This window comes from Nicotiana sylvestris, chromosome 6, assembly GCF_000393655.2.
Source record: "Nicotiana sylvestris chromosome 6, ASM39365v2, whole genome shotgun sequence".
Lineage (NCBI taxonomy): Eukaryota > Viridiplantae > Streptophyta > Magnoliopsida > Solanales > Solanaceae > Nicotiana > Nicotiana sylvestris.
In genome coordinates, this window is record NC_091062.1 from 188404194 (window position 1) to 188427419 (window position 23226).

At 40.5% G+C, this 23226-nt stretch overlaps 1 protein-coding gene across 1 annotated transcript; it reads right to left on the minus strand.

Moving 5' to 3' along the window:
• Positions 1-243: 243 nt before the first annotated feature.
• On the minus strand, positions 244-1673 carry LOC138871836 (uncharacterized). Its single transcript, XM_070149743.1, has 3 exons — positions 1257-1673; positions 751-1151; positions 244-520 (listed from the first exon to the last, which is right to left on the minus strand). The coding sequence occupies exons 1-3, from the start codon at positions 1671-1673 to the stop codon at positions 244-246; spliced, it is 1095 nt and encodes a 364-aa protein (XP_070005844.1).
• Positions 1674-23226: the final 21553 nt, after the last annotated feature.

A 23226-nucleotide genomic window follows, 5' to 3' on the forward strand; every position in this document is an offset into this window, starting at 1 on the left:
ACCTGAAGACATAGAGAATCCATGTACTTCAATTCAAATACTTGATATCCTGCTAAAATCGGCTCTATGAAGATATCAATTTACCATGGAGGGTTGCCCCCTTTAAATCAAATGAGATCAAAGTTCAACAGGAGGATGGCATTTCAGCTTGATCTTACATTTCTTCATACTTCATTTGAACAATAATTGGGGTAATATGTATCTTTTGAACTTATGCGACTAAACTTAGAATGAAACTCTAAGCTACTCTAAGTTGCATAGAGTCTTGTTGAATGCCTCAGTTAGACTATTGGCGACAACATTGTACATCGAAGAGTTACGTTGCTTGAAGCCAAAGAGATCACAAATCTTGTTCATCAGCCTATTATCGAATGACTTTCCATTATCTGCTATTATGTAACGAGGAATACCAAAGCGATAGTTAATGTTTACTCGGATAAAACTTGCAACATTTTCCTTCTTTACTTCCTTAAGAGCAACAACTTCGGCCCATTTTGAGAAGTAGTCAATTGCAGCCAAGCTGTATAGTGCCCACCAGAGGACTTTGGTAGTGGTCCAACAACATCCAATCCCTAAGCGTCAAACGTCCAGGATGCAACAGTCGGGTGCAACACTTCAGGAGGTTGATGAATAAAATTCGCATGGAATTGACAAGCCTTGCATCTTCGAGCATAGTCCAAGCAATCTTTTACCATCGTTGGCCAATAGTATCCCATCCTTTTTATATGGAAGTGGAGCTTTGGTCCAGACTGGTGTGACCCATATACCCCAAAATGTGCTTCTTGCAAAGCTTGGAGTGCTTCATCTTCCCCTAAGTATCGCAAGAGTACTCCTTCGAATGATCTTCTGTATAGAGAATATTTGTAGTAAAGGAAGCGAGGTGCACGACGACGGATTTCAGTTCTTCTCCGAGGATTTTCTGGAAGTATCCTATAGCATAGGTGGTAGATAATGGGTTGTCTCCATTCTTCTTTCTCGACTTCAGAAACAACAACAAGATGCTTGGGTTCATTTTCTTCACCTTCAACCTCATTTGGTAGCGATACTACCCATTTTTGGCAGACAGTAACTTGCGCTTGATCAGGCAGGGTTAAAGATGAAGCTAGGGCAGCTAAATCATCCCCCTTCTTATTTTCTTTCCTTGACACATGCTGAATAGTCACATCACCAAGCCACCCTATTAACTTTTTAGCGTAATCATGATATGGGCGTAGTTTAGGCTTCTTGACCTCGTAACTACCTAAAATCTAATTGACCACTAACTGAGAGTCACCAAAGACTTGCAATTGCAGCCGCTTCATTTCGACAGCCATTTCGAGCCCAAGTATTAGTGCTTGATACTCAGCAACGTTGTTAGAGCAAAGTTGCGTCAACGTAAAAGAGTAAGGCAGAACTTCACCTTGAGAAGTGACAAATACTACACTAGCACCAGCTCCTCCGCGATGTGCAACACCATCAAAGTACATCTTCCATGGAGGCTGAACTTTAGTGACCATGGCGTCCTCATCAGGTAGTTCGTCAGTTAGTTCCCAATCATTAGGTATAGGGTGATCTACCAAGAAGTCCGCTAATGCTTGTCCTTTTATAGCCTTTTGTGGGATGTACACGATTTCAAATTGTTGAAACTGGAGGTACCACCTTGCTAGTCGATCACTAAGGACAGGTTTTGACATCACAAACTTGACGGGATTCGCTCTAGAAACCAAACGAACGACATGAGCTTGAAAGCAGTGCTTCAACTTTTGGATTGAGAAGACTAGTGCCAAACATAACTTTTCAATTGGCGAATAATTCAGCTCATTTGGTGTCATCATTCTGCTCAAGTAGTAAAGGGAGTTTTCTTTCCCTTCACTATTTTCTTGGGCCAACAATGCTCCAATAGATCTTTCTTGTGCTGAAATGTATAGTATCAGCGGCTTTCCAAGTATAGGGGCTGCCAAAACCGGAGGCTTTATCAAGTAGGATTTAATGCTCTCAAAGGCATTGCTACATGCTTGGTCCCATTTGAAAGGGACACCTTTCTTCATAAGGCGATTGAATGGTTGGCACCTCCCAACTAGGTTTGAGATGAATCTCCTTAGGTATGCTAGCTTTCCTTGCAGACTTTTCAATTCATGAATATTCCAAGGCTCAGGCATTTTCAAGATTGCATCTATTTTGATTGATCAATTTCAATCCCTCGATGTCGAACAATGAAACCAAGGAACTTCCCGGAAGTAACTCCAAAGGCGCATTTCAATGGATTCATCCTAAGTTGGTACCTCCGGAGCAACTCAAATACCATTCTCAAGTCTTTCAAGTGGTCGCCCTTCTCTCTTGATTTTACCACCAAGTCGTCAACATAGTATTCGACATTCTTGTGGAGAAAATCATCAAAAATATTTTGCATAGCCCTTTGGTAAGTAGCACCAACGTTCTTCAAGCCAAAAGACATTACCTTGTAGTAATAAATACCCTTGGGGGTGCGGAACTCAGTAAGCTCTTCATCTTTTGATGCCATGCGAATTTGGTTATAGCCCGACTGTCACACCTCCATTTTGCCTACACCTCGGAAGGGAGTATAAGAGGGAGTTTTTTTCCAACTTAAAGTGACAATCGAAACGGGATCATTTTATTAAAAATCCAGAGTCGCCACTTGAGATAATTTATGGTGTCCCAAGTCACCCGTTCAAATCCCAAATCGAGGAAAAGATTGACTCTGTATTACAGTCCGCGAACATAAAAATCCGGGTAAGGAATTCTATTAACCCCAGAGAAGGTGTTAGGCAATCCCGAGTTCCATGGTTCTAGCACGGTCGCTCAACTGTTATTATTGTCTTAATTATCTGATTTTAAAACACTTTTAAACCTATGTGCATTTTTAACTTTAAAATCGCTTTTAATTATTTTAAGGAAGATTTCAACGTCATCAAAAACACGTCTTTGGACCACGCCACATGAAATGCACCCGAAGTCCGAGACACATTTTATTTAACGTTGTTAAGATTTGGATTTGGGTCACATGAAATGCAACCCGAGTTTAGGAAGGTAATTTTATTAAAATAACGCGCCTAAAGCAACTACGTGTTTTTAACTTTGAAAGGGCCATGGGAAATTTGCAAAATGGCGCGCGTCGATTTCTAAGGATTAAAAGTTAATTAAGCGAGGGCCGTGTATTTTAAGATTTTTATTTGGCACGACGCACCTCATTCCCAATTTTTAAAGGAAGTTCGAAACTAAGCTTTTGAGGGTCATAAGTTATATATTTGGCTAATATGACACACCCAAAAAAAAACTAAAGGAGTTCAGAATATCTTCTACGCTAAAGTTCGAACCAAATTCGCTACCAATAGGCGTCTTATTAACAAAGCAATTACCTAATGAGACATTACCTTCTCAATAACCAAACAAACGAGGGAACTAGACCAACAAGCCCAAATGATACAAAGTACATAATTCCAATTTTGCAAGTCTCTTCAGATTTAAGCCCAAGATGAGCCCAAAACTTTCAAGAGCCTGAGGTTAGCAAGTAGGGACTCAACTTCGAATCCCTAAAGCACCCAAGCCGAATCTGAAAAAATCGCAGGGTGCCGATGTGAACCCAAATGACTACCAACAAAAAACACCAAGGTATACGCAATCAATTTTAAATCAAATTTCTTACTACTCAATAGACAATTTCATGAGATTTTTAGTAGTGACATAGTTTTGAAAATAATGGAGAATTCAATTTTGAGAGCTGTACAACATGCAACTTTAAATTTCAAGACTTCCAGTTAACTTGAAGTAATGACATGGGAATTTAAACTTAAACTGGGTTTCATATTAACAGAACCTGTAAGATTGACATTGGATAGCCATGGCCTTAAAGCAACCAAGTATAATAACAAAACATTCAAACAACATCAGACAATCCAATATTGGCCTAAGTGTTACTGCAAATATACCCAAAGCAATTCCTTCACCTAAACCAAATTCGAACAAACTTGATAACTAAAAAGAAGGAACAGATCACTTTAAAACTTCAGCCTCACCCTATCCATGATCAATGTAATAGTCAAAACAGTTCAATAGCTAAATATTACAGCCATTACGAGATTGAAAGAAGAAGGAATGAGATTTGAACTACAAATAACATCAGCTTTTCATATTTCTAAATCCCAAACTTCAGATTACACTTAAGTGATATCCATAGTGCTGAAAATACCTGAAAATAAAGGGAAACAAAAGAAGGGCAGAGTCAGTGGATAGCAGCATCAGAAAATCAATGGAACAATGTTGGAATTAGCCAATTAAGCCTTGAGGAACCAGCTAAAACAACAAATAAGCAATAACCCAAACCAGCAGTTCCAACCAAACCTTCGAATCCCCAAAATTAAACCATTTTTTCAACCCAAGTGCAGAATTCTGAGGTTTTCAGAAGTTCAAGCTAATGAAGAGGATCAAACAAGCAAAACTGAGCAAGATTTGAGCAATTTTCCCCAAAGAAATGCAAGAAAGTCAATGTGGTTTCAAGAGTTTTTAGCTGTTTAAGTTTTTGCCCAATTTTTATCTCCCCCCCTCTCCAAAATATGCCTTGAATAACAAGGTAGAGTACCTTTATAGGCAAGGAAGTAGGGCAGCTTCAAGATGTCAGACTTTGCAATTAGACCCTTTTTACATTTTCATCTTTTCTCAGAAAACCTTAGTCTAAAAATCAGATTTTCAAATTAGCCCCCAACCTAGCTTCCTAGAAGCTTCCTTAATCAGTTATACCCTAGATTCCCTAAACCAATTACCTAAATTACCCTCCAGACCCTCTGTATTTACACTTGGCATTTACCACTGAAACCAATTGGGTCAAGTTGACTCAAAACCCAACCCAATGCACGAAATAGCCCAAACCTAAAAATGAATAAGGGAGAAAGGAAACTGTTTCATCAAGCCCTTTAATAAAATTAGCGACTGAACTTAAAAAAAATGTCGGCCAAAACAAAAACTCAAACAAAACAAACTTAAATGGATATTAATCCCCATCATGCAAATGAACAACTAGAAACTGATTTTAATCAAACTGAAATTGATTCAAACATACATAAATACGAAAATCAAATAAAGAGAAGACAAGAAACAGATGCGAAGAAAGGAATAGAGAAAGGAATGATACTGGTTTTAGCCGGAACATCGACGAAGGCGACGAGCTTGGCCAGACAACTGGGGAGTCTACTGGGATCCGTCATGCTTCGAAATGGACCAAAGATGATACCAAGCGATTGTTCTCACCAAGAACAAACACTTGGCATAAATTTTGGCACAAATCGAACTTCAGAAATCATTGAAATCAGCAAAAGCAATGGATTTAGGTTTTTGTTCTTTTCGGAATTTCAGATCCAAAAGTAAGGCAAATGGGCTGGGACTTTTGGGGAATTGATAGTGGGACAAGGATGAGGGGAGGCTAGGGATTGTGGGGTGAAGTTTTGGTGATGGTTTGGAGGTGTAGCCCCTGTGACAATGGCGGATTAGGTCTTGAAGTGAAGGAGACGGAGTGAAGAGGTGAAATGTACTAGGTTGTCTCTACAACTTCTTCAGACATATTTAATTGAATTTGGGGGAGATGTTTAAAACCGTTGGATGAGCCGGGGATAGAGGGCCAGGATTAACTTAAATCAAAAGGACTTGAAACGACGTAGTATCCCGACCATACTACGTCGTTTCAGGGGTCATATTTGGATCGGGCATGGGCAGTGGTTTGGGCTCGGATTGGCCGGGTCTAGGGAAAAATAACTTGGGTCTGAACGAATTTGGGTGAAATTGGCCCAAAAACTGAATTCTTGACTTTCTTCCTTCTTTTCCTTTTCAATTCTTATTTTCAAAAATTCTTTTCTTTTCAAAAAAAAAAATGAAAATGAAACAAAACCCAACTTAATTCCTAAACCAAATTATCCTAGAAAATTAAATTAATTAACCCTAATAATTATTACAACTAATTAAATATCAAATTAAAGGAAAACCAACAAAATTCAAATTTTAAAAATGAACAATGCAAAATAAACCAATTTTTTTGTGATTTTTTATTTTTTTAAGGCAACTAAATTACTAATTGATTTAAAAATGCAAAATTAACTCCTAAATGCAAATGCAACATATTTTTGTATTTTTCATAATTTAACAAAATTAAACATGCGTAGATAAATGCAAACAATAACAAAAAAAGTTACGAAATTTGCAAATAATGAAAGAAATTATTTTATTTTGAATTTGTGGGAGTAATTCATATAGGGAAAAAATCACGTGCTCACGCTGCCCCTATTTGCTCGAAAACACGAAGAATTTTCGTGTAAAGATAAAGTGAGCGAGTACGAGCGATTTTTGCCCGTTTGAATACTCCGTGGAAGCAGTTTTGAAAGATTTGACCGCACCCTGTTTCCGAGGTTGCCTACATATCCTTGGCTATAAAGGAACCATGTCAGTGTAGTTCGGGAAGTTTCGGCAGCTGGGACTACCATGAAGCTGTGATCTTATTGTTGTTGCTACTGCTGCTACTGCTTACCGCACCCCTTATTACACCATGACAAAATAAAAAGAAGCTAGACTAAACTATGATCTATGAATTACAAGAATCTTATCTATATCTTCAAACGTGATCTTGTGGCTCTTGTTGCCTTGTTGACATGTATTCTCCCGGTGAAATTCCTTTGTTACCGACTTGAATTGTAATCTGAGATGTTTTCCCTTTTCTCCAGGTGGAAGCCTGATTGCTGAACTCGTATTGTACTCTAAGATGCTTTCCTTTCTCTAGGTGGACGCCTGACTGCTGAACTTGAATTGTATTCCTGTGCTCTCCAGGTGGGGTCCTGACTGCTGAACTTGAATTATATTCCTGTGCTCTCCGAGTGGGTGCCAGATTGCTGAACTTGAAATGTATTCCCATGCTGTCCAGGTGGGCGCCTGACTGCTGAACTTGAATTGTATTCCCGTGCTCTCCAGGTGGGCGCCTGACTGCTGAACTTGAATTGTATTCCCGTGCTCTCCAGGTGGGCGCCTGATTGCTGAACTTGAAATGTATTCCCGTGCTCTCCAGGTGGGCGCCTGATTGCTGAATTTGAACTGCTTCTCCCTGTTCTCCAAGTGGGCACCTGATTTCAACAAAATAGACAAAACAAAGAAAATTTCCTGCCCCAGTTTGGTAGATGGGCACATCTGTGAGTGTTAAACTGAATCATGTTACCAAATATTACTAAAAATTTGAAAGCTAGATCCCATTATCCAGGAGGGTCCTGAAAACTCCTAATTAAATGATAGTTTTAAAAGTTGAATTATGTTTTCTAAAGGTATGACTTCCGCTAAATCTTGTCATCTAAGAAGGTCTTACGACTACATCCCACTATCCAGGAGGGTCCTGACAACTCTTAATTAAGCGACAATTTTAAATCTAAGTTATATCTTCTGAAGGTAAGAAAATATTAAAGCTACATCCCATTATCCAGGAGGGTCCTGACAATCAAAAATCAAGTCTTATCTTATGAGGGACAACTTTTACGACTGAATTATACTTCCTTAAATCAGAACTTACGTTAAATCTTGTTATTTAGAGTAAACCTTAAAACTACATCCCATTATCCAGGAGGGTCCTGAAAATCAAAATCAAGTATTATCTTAAGCGTGACAATTTTGACGACTGAATTATACCACCCTACAACAGAACTTACGCTAAATCTTGTTATCTAATGGAAATCTTAAATCTAGGTCCCATTATTCATGAGGGTCCTGACAACTCTTAATTGAATCCTATCTCAAACTTGCAAACTTTGAAACCAACTTATATTCCTTTGTGGTGCATTTATGCTAGATTATGCTACTCATGATTGTTTTGAATTTTAAACTAGGTCCCATTTTCCAGGAGGGTCCTGAGAACTTCAAATTATATCTCATTATCCAGGCGGGTCCTGAAAATTTACAGTCAAACTTATCTGATGCTTGCCTTTCCTTACGGTAGGTTTCTCCGAAACAATCGAAAACTTCCTACCCCTGTTCCAATCAAAGAAAAATCTTGTCAGTTTTAAATGTGGTGGTTAGTTTGTGGCATTCTTGCTGAAAGTGGCCTCCCCGTTGTCGTGCTTTGTTTTGGCTGGCTTCCCCTGAACTGTCCAAGAACCGCTTGACTTCCCGACTAACTTTCAAACCCCATGACATTGGATGACCCGAGTGTTATATACCCAAACCGTTTGTTACATTTCTGCCCCATCTGTTTGAACCACTGCATTTCCCACAAAATTACCACACCATTTCACACTATGAAACTTCCTCTGACCTTTATACCCCATTTCACATCATACTATCTCTAGCAATGCCTTGACCGCCCTGTGCCTTGTGCAACTTTGGAAGTTGGGAGTAAGCTTTGAAATTCGTTCTTATTTGCTTAAACAGAACTAACATTGGGAACATCTTAGAGAAATAAACCTGAAAGAAATGAAATGCAATGACTTGCAAAGTTAAGGATAAGAAAAATCCAAAACTGGAAGTCTATCTGAAGGGGAAAAAGAAAAGAGACTTATCTGAGCGGAGCAGCTGGCACCAATGATCATGACATGCATTTTGGATTAATCCGCCCAACCTGTCCCACCAATCAACTTTCAGTTGCCCTACTTTTTTCTGAGATCTTCAAAACCTAATTTCTTTGCCAAAACCCTAACCTTGTTTGGCTGCAGTGCCTTGAAGGGTTTTCACCAACAAGCCTCTCTCATTTGTTCATCTCTCAACTTACTTTCGCCTTACGGTGCCCTTGAGGGTTTTCACCAATAAGACTCTCTCATTTTTCGATTTCTCTCAGCTCCCATTGCCTTATGGTGCCCGTGAGGGTTTTCACCAATAAGACTCTCTCATTTTTAACATTTTTCTGTTTGGACCAGAGTGTTGCCCCTGATATGAATTATCTATCCTTTCTTGACTTGGCATTTCTCGAAGACTGATCGGAAGGTCTTTCTTTGGACCGTAATGTGAGCTTTTGGATAGGGTTAGAAAGAAAAGGTATCAAAGGCTTAAAACAATTCAAATGGGTTCAACATTACAACTTTTGGAATCAGATTTCTTGCAACAACCACAACTTCTGCCCTAGTTTCTTTGCTTGGGGACTTTTGGATTTTTGTTTGATGGGACTGAACCGTGTGGCTGCCTACGTATCCTTTAAAGGAATCAGGTCGAACGTAGTTCAGGTCATAGAAATTGCTCTGTTGTTGTGATTTTTCTTTCTTTCTTTTCTTTTCTGTCTTCCTTTTTCTCTTTTTATTGTTTTGTTATTTTTTCTTTCTTCTTTTTCCTCTTTTTCTTCCTTTTTTTTTCTTTTTTTTTCAATTTTCATCTTTTCTTTTCTCTCTTTCCTTTACCTATCTTTCGCGCTCACGTTTCTGATCTTTGTTATTGATTCCAAAAGAGGGGTTTGAAAGGAAGTAAATAAGGCTCGAAAGGGGTAACAAAAGATAAAGTGTTTAGATAGCAGAACAAAATGCCTTCGTCATTCCAATCTTCAAAATATGCCAATTACAAACAAGCACAATTTAACCGAAGAAATCATACATAATATCTTTTGACCGTATCAGAATTGATGTCCATTTCTACACATTTGCCTTCTACATCTGTTAAATACAAAGCACCATTGGACAACACTCTCGTCACGATGAACGACCCCTGCCAGTTTGGGGCGAACTTGCCTTTTGCTTCAGCCTGATGAGTAAAGATACGTTTCAATACTAACTGGCCCACTTCAAACCTCCGTGGACGCAGCTTTTTATTATATGCTCTTGTCATTCTCTATTGATACAACTGGCTATGACACACTGCTGCTAATATTTTCTCATCAATTAAACTCAACTTTTCCAAGCGAGTTTTGACCCACTCATCGTCATCAATTTCGGCCTCAGCGACAATCCAAAGGGACGAGATTTCAATTTCCGCAGGTATCACCGCCTCAGTGCCATATACCAACAAATAAGGAGTTGCCCCTACTGAAGTGCGAATAGTAGTGCGATAACCCAACAATGCAAAAGGCAGCTTCTCATGCCATTGCCTGGAACCTTCTACCATTTTCCGAAGTATCTTCTTTATATTCTTGTTGGCCGCATCAACTACTCCATTTGCCTTGGGGCGGTAAGGGGTGGAATTGCGATGCGTAATCTTGAATTGTTGACACAACTCTTTCATCAGATGACTATTGAGATTAGCCCCATTGTCTGTAATGATCACCTTTGGTATCCCAAACCGACAAATGATATTTGAGTGCACAAAATCAACCACCGCTTTCTTGGTTACGGACTTGAACGTTTTAGCCTCTACCCACTTGGTGAAATAGTCGATGGCCACTAGAATGAACCTGTGCCCATTTGATGCTGATGGCTCAATTGGTCCAGTGAAATCCATGCCCCACGCGACAAAAGGCCATAGTGCAGACATTGTGTGCAATTAAGATGGTGGAGAATGAATCAAATCTCCATGCACTTGGCACTGATGACACTTGGGCACAAAACTGATACAATCTCGCTCCATAGTGAGCCAATAATATCCTGTTCGGAGGATCTTCTTTGCCAACACGTACCCGCTTCTATGCGGTCTACAGACTCCAGAATGTACTTCGGTCATGATAGTTGTGGCATGTCTAGCATATATGCATCTCAACAATCCAAGATCCGGAGTCCTTTTGTACAAAACCCCTCCGCTGAAGAAAAATCTACTCGCTAACCGCCGAATTGTTCTCTTTTGATCGCCTGTGACTTGTACCGGATACACCCCCATCCTAATATATTCCTTGATGTCATGAAACCAAGGCTCTCCATCAAGTTCTTCTTCTACCACATTACAGTAAGTATGCTAATCATGGACCTGAATATGCAACAGGTCAACATAAGCCTTATCCGGATGATGTAACATTGATGCCAAGGTAGCCAAAGCATCAGTGACTTCGTTATGGATCCTTGGAATGTGCCTGAACTCTACTGATCGAAACCGTTGACAAAGATCATGCAAACATTGCTGGTACGGTATGAGTTTTAGATCTCATGTTTCCCATTCCCCTTGAATCTGATGCACCAGAAGGTTCGAGTTCCCCAAGACCAAAACTTCCTGGACACCTATGTCTGCAGCTAACCTCAAATCCAAAATTCATGCCTTGTATTCAGCTATGTTATTAGTATAGTAGAAACGAAGCTGAGCCGTAACAGGGTAGTGATGTCCTATTTCAGAAATCAATACAACTCCTATCCCAACGCCTTTCATGTTAGCAGCTCCATCAAAGAAAAGTTTCCAACCTGTCTCTCCAACTTGTTCCAACTCATCAATATGCATCACCTCTTCATTAGGGAAGTATGTCTTCAAAGGCTCATATTCTTCATCCACTGGGTTCTCAGCCAAATGATTGGCCAAAAGCCTGGGCTTTCATCGTGGTCCTGGTCACATAGACGATGTCAAATTCTGTGAGCAAGATCTGCCACTTTGCGAGCTTCCCTGTGGGCATAGGCTTCTGAAAGATATACTTTAATGGATCCAAACGCGAGATGAGGTAAGTAGTGTAAGATGACAAATAGTGCTTCAACTTCTGTGCTACCCAAGTTAGGACGCAATATATCCTCTCAAGGTGAGTGTACTTAACCTCGTAAGATGTGAACTTCTTACTGAGATATTAGATGGCTTGCTCTTTCATGCCGATGATGTCATGCTGACCCAACACACAACCAAACGAATTGTCCAAAACCATCAAATACAGAATCAAAGGTCTCCCTGGTTCTGGTGGCACCAACACAGGTGGGTTTGACAAATACCCTTTTATCTTATCAAATGCTTCTTGACACTCATCTATCCACTTGACCGCATCATCTTTCTTCAACAGTTTGAAGATAGGCTCACAAGTTATCGTAAGCTGAGCAATAAACCTACTAATGTAATTCAACCTCCCTAATAAAATCATCACCTTATTCTTGTTCCTTGGAGGTGGCAATTCTTGGATAGCTTTAATCTTTGATGGGTCCAATTCAATACCTCGGCGGCTGACTATGAATCCCAACAATTTTCCGGATGGCACACCGAATGCGCATTTTGTAGGATTGAGCTTAAGATTGTACCTGCGAAGCCTTTGGAATAATTTTCTCAAATCTCTGATGTGATTAGACTGCTTTTTAGACTTTATGATTACATCATCCACATAAACCTCGATCTCCTTGTGTATCATGTCGTGAAATATGGTTGTCATTGCCCTCATGTAAGTTGCCCCAGCATTTTTCAACCCGAAAGGCATGACCCTGTAGCAATATGTTCCCCATGGTGTGATGAATGCCGTCTTCTCCACATCTTCCTCATCCATTAAGATCTGATGATAACCCGCATAACAGTCCACAAAAGACCCAAACTCATATTTGGCACAATTGTCAATCAGAATGTGGATATTTAGCAGTGGGAAGTTGTCCTTGGGACTCGCTTTGTTGATATCATGGTAATCAACACACACCCTGGTCTTGCCATCCTTCTTTGGCACAGGTACTACATTGGCTAACCAAGTGGGATACCGAGTGACCCGAATGACTTTTGCATCAAACTACTTGGTGACCTCTTCTTTGATCTTCACACTCATATCAGTCTTAAATTTCCTCAGCTTCTGCTTGATAGGAGGGAATGCTGGGTCAGTGGGCAATTTATGAACCACCAAGTCAGTGCTTAAACCCGGCATGTCATCATATGTCCATGCAAAGACGTCTTTGTACTCAAGTAATGCTTTAATTATCTTATCCCTGAGTTGAGGTTCAATATGGACACTTATTTTAGTTTCTCTAATATTATCTGGGTCCCCTAAATTGATTGTTTCTGTATCACTCAGGTTAAGCTTGGGTTTTTCTTCAAAATGGCTTAGTTCTTTACTAATCTCTTCAAAGGCCTCATCCTCGTCGTATTCTAATTCATCATCACACTCTGTTTCTTGAACTACTATTTCAGAATTAGATTGGCTTTTAAGACTGGGCCGAAAATTCCTCATAGCATGTCATGTTATTGAAACCAGCATAAAAAGCGCTGTATAAGGAAGAAAAGAAAAGAAAAATAACACTGTCAGGAATAAGGAAAAGGGAAATTGCATTTCATTGAAATTAAAAGATAACAAGGTTATACATCCAAATGGATGGAACATAGAATCTAAATTACAACCCTGGAATAATCCAGATAAACTGAAAGAAAATTAAAGCAAACTACTAAAACTCCTTCCTGTTGGGGAGAGGAGTAGCTTCCCAATTGTTAATCTTTGCACTGGGCCCAACAAATTGCACATCCTCCTTGCTAGAACCCTCTCCAGCTTCCATCATGTTCACCTCGTTGAATAATTTCTCAAACCTTTCAAGCAACTCCTTATCAGGACCAACCACAGAATTGGGAACTATTGTTGCTGGGCGTTTCTTGGTGTCGGGCCTGACAAATGATCTGGAGAGACGTGGGATGGGCTTTGGGAGGACCCATGCCCTCTGATTCAACTTTCTGGCTCTTTTTATGTCCGCAATTGTGGGCTTGAACCCCAAACCAAATGTATCCAAGTTTTTGGGGAGAGACACCGGCTGTACGATACCTTACATAGATGCACCTAAACCCTTGCCTGGTACAAAACCATTTTTCAACATTTCAGCGGCTATCATGACTGCTGCAGCAGCTACCCTCGGTGTTGGAACGCACTTCCCTTATGGAATTTTCTCTACCGATACCGTGTCAAAAACCTGATAAACCCATGGCCCCTTATTGTCTTCAAACTCTATGAACAGAACAATGGCATCATTGTGGACACACAAATTATACTCACCGTGCACAACAATTTCTTGTCTATCTCATTCAAACTTGACCATTTGATGCAGAGTAGACAGGACCACTTTTGCAGCATAAATCCAGGGTCGACCCAATAGCAGATTGTAAGAAACAGCCACATCGAGCACCTGGAACTCCATGGTAAATTCAACTGGCCCTATTGTAAGCTCAAGCACTATGTCCCCGACTGAATCTTTCCCTCTACCGTTGAATCCCCGAATACAAATACTGTTCTTTTGAATTCTTTCATCATCCACCTTCAATTTGTTCAGAGTGGAGAGAGGGAAAATGTTCGCACTGGAACCTTTATCGACCAGTACCCGGGTAACCATGGAATCTTCGCATTTCACCGTGAGATAGAGGGCTCTATTGTGCTTAGTACCCTCCACGGGTAACTCATCATCAGAAAAAGTGACTCTGTTTACCTCAAATATCTTGTTAGCTATCTTTTCCAAGTGGTTTACAGAGATTTTGTCAGGAACGTGGGCCTCATTCAAGATCTTCATCAAAGCCCGACGGTGCTCGTCTGAATGGATCAATAATGACAATAGTGAAATCTGAGTCGGCGTCTTCCTCAACTGCTCCACAATGGAGTAGTCCTGCACTTTCATCTTTCTCAAGAATTTCTCTGCTTCTTCCTCGGTCACAGCTTTCTTCACTAGCACCGGGTTGTCTTTAGAGCTCTTAGCTTTTCTCAACTCTTCGGGGGCAAAGCATCTCCCCGATCGAGTCAAACCATAGGTCTCACAAACTTCTTCTTTAATCTCTTTCCCCTTGTAAGTCACTGTCACTCGTTCACAATTCCACGGGACCACCTTGCTGTTGACTATCGGTAATTGAGTTACCGGCTTGATAATGACAAGGTCTATGCGGGCACCCTCCACAATTACAACAGGCTTGTTTGCCACTCCTGGCACAACCACTTTGGCTACTTTTTGCTTTATTGCCACATTACTTGGGGTCCCCTTCTTGGCTACTACAGATGGTTCACTGTTTGCCCCGCTCAATCGAATCACTGATTTCTCACTTGTTGGCTTTTCAAACAGCCTGACCTCACTGGACCGAATCATCATTACGGTCTGTGAAGGCTTCTTGGGCTCCCCTCCCCTATGCACTATCTCGATCATATTTGTCTCAGGATAGGCCGGCAACGGATTTTGGTTGATATTGGGTGCCTCCAGAGCTTGGACCTCAATCCGATTAGTATCAATGAGCTCTTGAATAACTATTTTCAATTGCTAGCACTTCTCTGTATCATGCCCTGGAGCACCAGAACAATATTTGCAACTCACAGAGTGATCAAGGTTTCTCGAGGGAGGATTTGGCAGTTTTGGCTCGATCGGACTCAGCATACCCAATTGTCACAACCTGTGGAACAAACTGGTATAGGATTCTTCCAAAGGAGTGAAGGTTTTCTTCTTTTGCAACCTCTCGTTCTTAAATGCTTGGTTGGGCCGAAAACCTGATCTAGGAGGGTTCCGGTAGGCTCTTAAGGGTGGATAGGCATTTTGTGGAGCTGGGTATGTATTTTGTGGGACTAGCGCACGCCATTGTGCGTGGGCCGGAGGTTGGCTGTATGTTTGGGCATGGGGGACAGAAAAAATGGGGGTCTGGTGGTGGGTAGTAGTGTTTTGGTGGGCTATATGTGGTATGAGGGTAGGTTTGGTGGTGGGGTCGAGGCTAGTTATAGTAATGTGATGGACCCCTGGGTCCAAACCAAGCTCCTGAATCTATCGTTGCTACATCCTCTTTCTTCTTCTTTCCAATTACTCCCCCAGTTCCACTTTGAATGGCTTGGATGGTTGCCTTAATAGCCGATAAACTCATGATTTTGTTTGTCTTGAGCCCTTCTTCTACCATACCGCCCATCTTTACCACTTCATTGAAGGACTTACATATAGCTGATACCATATAACCGTAATAAGTAGGTTCTAAGGCCTGCAGAAAATAATCCACCATTTCACTTTCTTTCATTGGAGGGTCAACCCTTGCTGCCTGCTCTCTCCACTTAAAACCATACTCCCTGAAACTTTCATTGTGCTTTTTCTCAAGTTTTGTCAAAGACAGACAATCCAGAATAATCTCGAGATTATACTGGAAGTGGCAAGCAAATGCCTGGGGTAGATCATCCCATATGTACCATCTTCCGTGATCCTGCCGAGTATACCATTCTAGCGCTGATCCACTCAGACTCTGACTGAAATACACCATTAGTAGCTCGTTTTTCCCTCCAGCTCCCCTTATTTTGCTACAAAAACCTCTCAAATGTGCTACTGGATCACCGTGCCCATCATACAAATCACACTTGGGCATCTTAAACCCTGCCGGCAATTGCACATCCAGAATTAGTCATAGATCTTTATAATCCACACTTACTTGACCTCCCAACCCCCGCATGTCTCTGAATGACTGTTCCAGGCTTTTAACTTTCCTGAACATCTCTTCATGTTCGGGATTTCTAGATAGTTTTTTAGTTTCCGCAGGGAGGTCAAAATGAGGAGTGTAGGAATAGGGTTCGGGAACCTTGAAAGTGGGCTTCGGGGGTAATACTGGTTGTCGTGAGTCTGGAACAGAAGCTCACTGGAGGATCGGTGTAAAGCAGCAGGTGGAGGTGCCACAAAAACATGAGTGACTGGTGGAGGAGGGTACGAGACTTGTTTGGGTGGTGGAGCTTGTAATGTATGAGAAGTGGTGCCATAACATTGTTGGTGGAGGGGAAAGGCCGGAGATGAGTTCAGAGTAGGAGGTTCCTGGGTCTGAGCCAATGGCGGGATAAAATCAGGGTTAGCGGGGTAAACTGGCGGTGGGTGCCCTTTTGCCCATGCTTGGTACATTTTAGTCATCTGCTACTTCAGCTTATACAACTCATCTTTCAGATTAACCTCCGATTCTTCCACCTCTTTTGACGGATCGACAATACATGCCTCAAGTTCCTGGTTTGCCATGTTCAGCTTGTTTTTGGACCGGGTGTTGTAGGAGTGAGTTTCCAGAATGCCAATCAAACTAACCACCTGCCTGAACAATAATTTCATCAATAACAAACTTGTTAGCGATTAGGGCTTTAACAGATAAGCAACCGCACATTTGAGGAGTGAATGCACCTAAGCAGTTAACCGTTTCTATTATGCATTTGATCGGCTTCTTGCGTCATCCCGGCTTTTCCTTATTTCTGTTTGCAACTTCTCTTTTCTCCCTCTCTCTTTTTTCTTATCATTCTTGCCTTTCCTTGCTTGGTCTCTCTTTTGTTTTTATTCTCTCATGACTCTTTCTTGCTTTTCCATTGTTTCCTTCTCACTGTTTCTCTTTTCTTTTCCTTCTCTCTCTTATTCTCCCCCCTTTTTTTCTTTCTTATATCACTCTTTTTCTTTCTTTTAGTTATGGTCGAATCCTATGGAGATTGCCTACGTATCATGACCCCGCATGAATCAGACCGAGCGTAGTTCCGGAAATAAGTGCATAATATAAATAATAAAACATTTTGGGATTTTCAAATTTTTTCCATAAGATAAAACAGTTTTGATTACAACCACTCATTATACCAAATTATAAAATTAACAGACTCGAAAAGGGAAATTAACAGACTCTGACTCAAAACAAAACCAACAGAAGGTGAAAACAATAGACTTGAAAACCAACTAACATACTCCAATAAAAGAAAATACAGAGTCACAAACAGACTAACAGACTCTAATGAAAATCATGAATACATTAATGCCTCAAATGCTCCTGGGGCCCGCGGGACATCATTCGGTCTCGCCATGGGCCTATATACAAGATCCCTTTGAAGTCTCTCCAAGTCACTCATTATCTGCCGGACAAATGTCATCACTGCTGCAAAGAAGGTGGTGCGAGTCATATCCTCACATGCTTGGCATTTCATAACAATGTAGTCGGCAATTGTTCTGATCCACTCTTGGATTCTACCCTTTTCCTGAAGCAAATGCCCGACCTGTTGATTCCGGGCTTCTAACACCTGAGTATCATGGAGATGTTGATTTTGCAACTGTTGCATTTCTTACTTCGTCCGAGCCATAAAATCATAACAGTGTTCCCTATTAGCTTTAAAGTCCTTGGCCTGCTTGGCTTCCTCATTCTTGAGAATAACTATTTTTCTTTTCAGGCTAGTGATTGTCCCTTCATACTTTATTTTCATTTGTTGCACAAATTGTGTTCGACCTTTTGTGTTTTCCGCCAATTGAGCCCGGATTTTCACTAGACTGGCCTCAAACTTTTCTAGGTCATCTTGATACTCAAGGGATTTCTTTTTCAGACTGCTTATAAGCCTTTCATCCGCTCGGCTTCTTTCCGGGTTTCTAGCAGCTATTTTCATCTTCCGGATTTGAGCTTTGAGGACTTCATTTTCCTGGGTTAGCTTCTTCTTCTCGCCTTCATCTGTGGCAGCTTGCAACCCATTCTCAAACTGAAGGTCCATGACTTGCTTTTCCAGCCTGCCTATGGTGGCTCGGTACTCATTTTCTTTGGTCAACCGCCCATTGCACCTGTGCTCCGTCGGTTAATTGTTGGACATGGGGTTTCTTTGCGAGCCTTTCGGGCTTCTGATGAACTCGGGATCTTTTACCGTACCACGCAGTGTAACCAGGCTCCACCCTACCTCTGGATAGATCTCGTACTTGAGTTCTAGGATCTAAGAATCTGCACTGATGCCAAATCCGACGCACTCTTTCTTCTGGAAAAGCAGCTTTTTGTTCCAACTCAATAACCTGCCAACACAAAATCCTCATCTTGTGGGATAGTCTGGTATCGGCCTAACTGACGTAGAACTCGGTGCGGGGCATAAGGCTAGATACTCCGCAGACCCATTAACAGCAGAAAGCATACCTCAGCCGACATATAGATTACCTCACTGACTGAGAGCTACCCGAATGCCCATTCAATCTTATTTGCAGTCAAAGATCTCAAATGAGCATGCCATGCTTCCATACCATTCGGGAACTCATAACCCTCTACCCGTTTTTCTTGTTTTTCAATGCGCTCGAGGCCAGTCATACCATAATTCAAGTATCTAGGATGGTGGCAAAGGTGTTCCTCCATCCATAATTGTAATAGCATATTGCACCGTTCAAAGAACTTTCCCCCTTCTCGACAGAGGGTCAGAGCTCGGTAAATTTCTGCCAAGATCAGCGGCACTATGGTCCATTTGCCCTTTTCATCATAAAGTCGGCTATCCCCATGAGTCCCAACTCTATGTTCCCGTCTTTTCTGGGGCAAATCAAAGTACCCAAGGACGCCGTTATAAAAGCTAATCCTCTCTGAGATTCCCACTTGTCTTGGTTTCCCGTGTGAGTAAGACCGGTATCTGGCATCTCGAAGCCACGAGGATTCCCATAACGTCGGTACAAAAAGTAGAAGGTACAGAATCCTTTGGCCAAATTTCCGTCTCAGATGTCCCAATTGATGCTTAACAGGTCCAAAAATTTGTGAGAGGTTCCTGTTCTAGGTGCTACCGGGTATTGATTTCTAAGATTCCCCTCGAGATCGGCGTAGCCTGCTATCTCTTCCAGGGTAGGAGTTAAATCGAAATCAGCAAAGTGGAATAAATTATGTGTTGGGTCCCAAAATGGTATCAATGCCTCGATTATGTCCTTTCTTGGCTTAACCTTCAAGAACCTGACAAGACCACCCAATGCTTTTGTCACAACGTTTCTGCTATTGTCCCCCAAATCATGCCACCACATATGTAGCTCCAAAGGGATTTCTTCACGACTAAGAAAGGTTCATTTTGAATTGTGCTCATCCTGCACATTTATCAAGGTGATTTTAATTAAAAGAAAACTATGACTCATTTTGACTCAAGAAAAATAACCATTTTTTCAAAATTTTTACAAAAATATCCAGCTTTACCAATACGGCCTTTCAACACTCCGAAAATGAAGATTTTAAGGCTATGTCGGCTAACCGGCCAAAAACCTTTAAAAATGACTAAAGGTGGCCGTTCTTGCAAAAACAGCCTTCCGGTTCCCTTTTGAGGGACATTCGGATATTTTTGACGAGAATGACATCACCTTACTTATTTGCAATAAACATAAAAGTTTTGTTCTTTTTGGGTTATTTTTGCAAAAAGGGAAGTTGGACCCGATAGGGGTTGCCTACGTATCTCACACCCGGTGAGAATCAAACTGGCGTAGTTCGGGCAAATAAAATAAAATCAACTATTTTTCAAAACAAAACCGTGTTTTTTCATTCTTTTTTTTTTCATTTTTCTCAAAAGATTCGGCAGAGTTTCAGTACCATTTGGACATTGATTTTCCAAAACAGGTGATTTAACTCACTTAACCCTTACATTGCTATTCTCTTTTCCCCAACTTTCTCCCATTATTCAAAAGTCGGTCAGCATGCAAATCCAAATCAAATAAATGCATAAGTAGCAAGTAAGATGCATTAGGATGGTCTTTTCATTTTTGGTACACCTGTCCTAGACAGCCCCAACCCATGTGTTGAGTCTCCAAAGTTAAATGCATGTGATGCAAGCAAACATTCCTACTAGGGATCCGGCATAAGGTCTTGTTATACTAGATTTAAAACCTGGGTTTATTTGTTCTAGACCTGGCTTACCCGAGCGGACAGCTCGAGCCGAGGGGCAGCGTACCGGAAATACAGAAGCTTCACCGGCTTTGCAACTTGTCCGAACCTCGTTCTAAAATTTGGGATATGACTCTAATAGAAGAGAAGTCACACGAAGTGCACACTCCTCCATGATTTAGAAGACTCGGAGAGAAGAAGGGTTTCGTAGCAGTTTATATACAGTTCATAGAATATCAAAGCGGTAAAAGCAACACTTAGCACATTAGGCCCAAACATGTAACAAAATCAGATAATTAATAAAGCCAATTATAACAATTCATCTAAGCTCGAATTCTGAACCTTGAACCAGAGATTCTGGGTTCCATCCCCAGCAGAGTTGCCAGAGCTGTCACACCTCCATTTTGCCTATACCCCGGAAGAGAGTATAAGAGGGAGTTTTTTTCCAACTTAAAGTGACAATCAAAACGAGATCATTTTATTAAAAATTTAAAGTCGCCACTTGGGATAATTTATGGTATCCCAAGTCACCGCTTCAAATCCCGAATCGGGAAAAAGATTGACTCTGTATTATAGTCCGCGAACACAGAAATCCGGGTAAGGAACTCTATTAACCCAGGAGAAGGTGTTAGGCAATCCCGAGTTCCGTGGTTCTAGCACGGTCGCTCAACTGTTATTATTGGCTTAATTATCTGATTTTAAAACACTTTTAAACCTATGTGCATTTTTAACTTTAAAACTGCTTTTAATTATTTTAAGGAAGATTTCAACGTCATCTAAAACACGTCTTTGGACCACGCCACATGAAATGCACCCGCAGACCGAGACACATTTTATTTAACATTTTTAAGATTTGGACTTGGGTCACATGAAATGCACACCCGAGTTTAGGAAGGTAATTTTATTAAAATAACGCGCCTAAAGCAACTACGCGTTTTTAAATTTGCGAGGGCCATGGGAAATTTGCTAAATGTCCCGTCTTGATTTCTAAGGATTAAAAGTTAATTAAGGAAATTCGAAACTAAGCTTTTGAGGGTCATAAGTTATATATTTGGCTAATATGGCGCACCCCCAAAAAAACTAAAGGAGTTCAAAATATCTTCTATGCTAAAGTTCGAACCAAATTCGCTACTAATAGGCGTCTTATTAACAAAGCAATTACCTAATAAGACATTACCTTCTCAATAACCAAACAAACGAGGGAACTAGACCAACAGACCCAAATGATACAAAGTACATAATTCCAATTTTGCAAGTCTCTTCAGATTTAAGCCCAAGATGAGCACAAAACTTTCAGGAGCCTGAGGTTAGCAAGTAGGGACTCGACTTCAAATCCCTACAGCACCCAAGCCGAATCTGAAAAATCGCAGGGTGCTGATGTGAACCCAAATGACTACCAATAGAAAACACTAAGGTATACGCAATCGATTTTAAATCAGATTTATTACTACTCAATAGACAATTTCATGAGATTTTTAACAGTGACATAGTTTCGAAAACAATGGAGAATTCAATTTTGAGAGCTGCACAACATGCAACTTTAAATTTCAAGACTTCCAGTTAACTTGAAGTAATGACATGGGAATTTAATCTTCAACTGGGTTTCATATTAACAGAACTTGTAAGATTGACATTGGATAGCCATGACCTTAAAGCAACCAAGTCTAATCACAGAACATTCAAACAACATCAGACAATCCAATTTTGGCCTAAGTGTTACTGCAAATATACCCTAAGCAATTCCTTCACCTAAACCAAATTCGAACAAACTTGATAACTGAAAAGAAGGAACAGATCACTTTAAAACTTCAGCCTCACCCTATCCATGATCAATGTACTAGTCAAAACAGTTCAAGAGCTAAATATTACAGCCATTACGAGATTGAAATAAGAAGGAATGAGATTCGAACTACAAATAACATCAGTTTTTCATATTTCTAAATCCCAAACTTCAGATTACACTTAAGTGCTATTCATAGTGCTAAAAATACCTGGAAACAAAGGGATACAAAAGAAGGCAGAGTCAGTGGACAGCAACAGCAGAAAAGCAATGGAACAATGTTGGAATCAGCCAATTAAGCCTTGAGGAACCAGCTAAAACAACAAATAAGCAGTAACCCAAACCAGCAGTTCCAACCAGACCTTCGAATCCCCAAAATTAAACCATTTTTCAACCTTAGTGCAGAATTATGAGGTTATCAGAAGTTCAAACTAATGAAGAGGATCAAACAAGCAAAACTGAGCAAGATTTGAGCAATTTTCCCCAAAGAAATGCAAGAAAGTCAATGTGGTTTCAAGAGTTTTTAGCTGTTTCAATTTTTGCCCAATTTTTATCTCCTCCCCTCTCCAAAATCTACCTTGAACAACAAGGTAGAGTGCCTTTATAGGCAAGGAAGTAGGGCAGCTTTAAGAAGTCAGACTTTGCAATTAAACCCTTTTTACATTTTCATCTTTGCTCAGAAAACCTTAGTCTAAAAATCAGATTTTCAAATTAGCCCCCAACCCAGCTTCCTAGAAGCTTCCTCAATTAGTTATACCCTAGAATTCCTAAACCAATTACCTAAATTACCCTCCAGACCCTCTGTATTTACACTTGGCATTTACCATTGAAACCAATTGGGTCAAGTTGACTCAAAACCCAATCCAATGCACGAAATAACCCAAACCTAAAAATGAATAAGGGAGAAAGGAAACTGCTTCATCAATCCCTTTAATAAAATTAGCGACTGAACTTAAAAAAAATGTCGACCAAAACAAAAACTCAAACAAAACAAACTTAAATAGATATTAATCCCCATCATGCAAATGAACAACTAGAAACTGATTTTAATCAAACTGAAATTGATTCAAACATACATAAATACGAAAATCAAAGAAAGAGAAGACAAGAAACAAATGCGAAGAAAG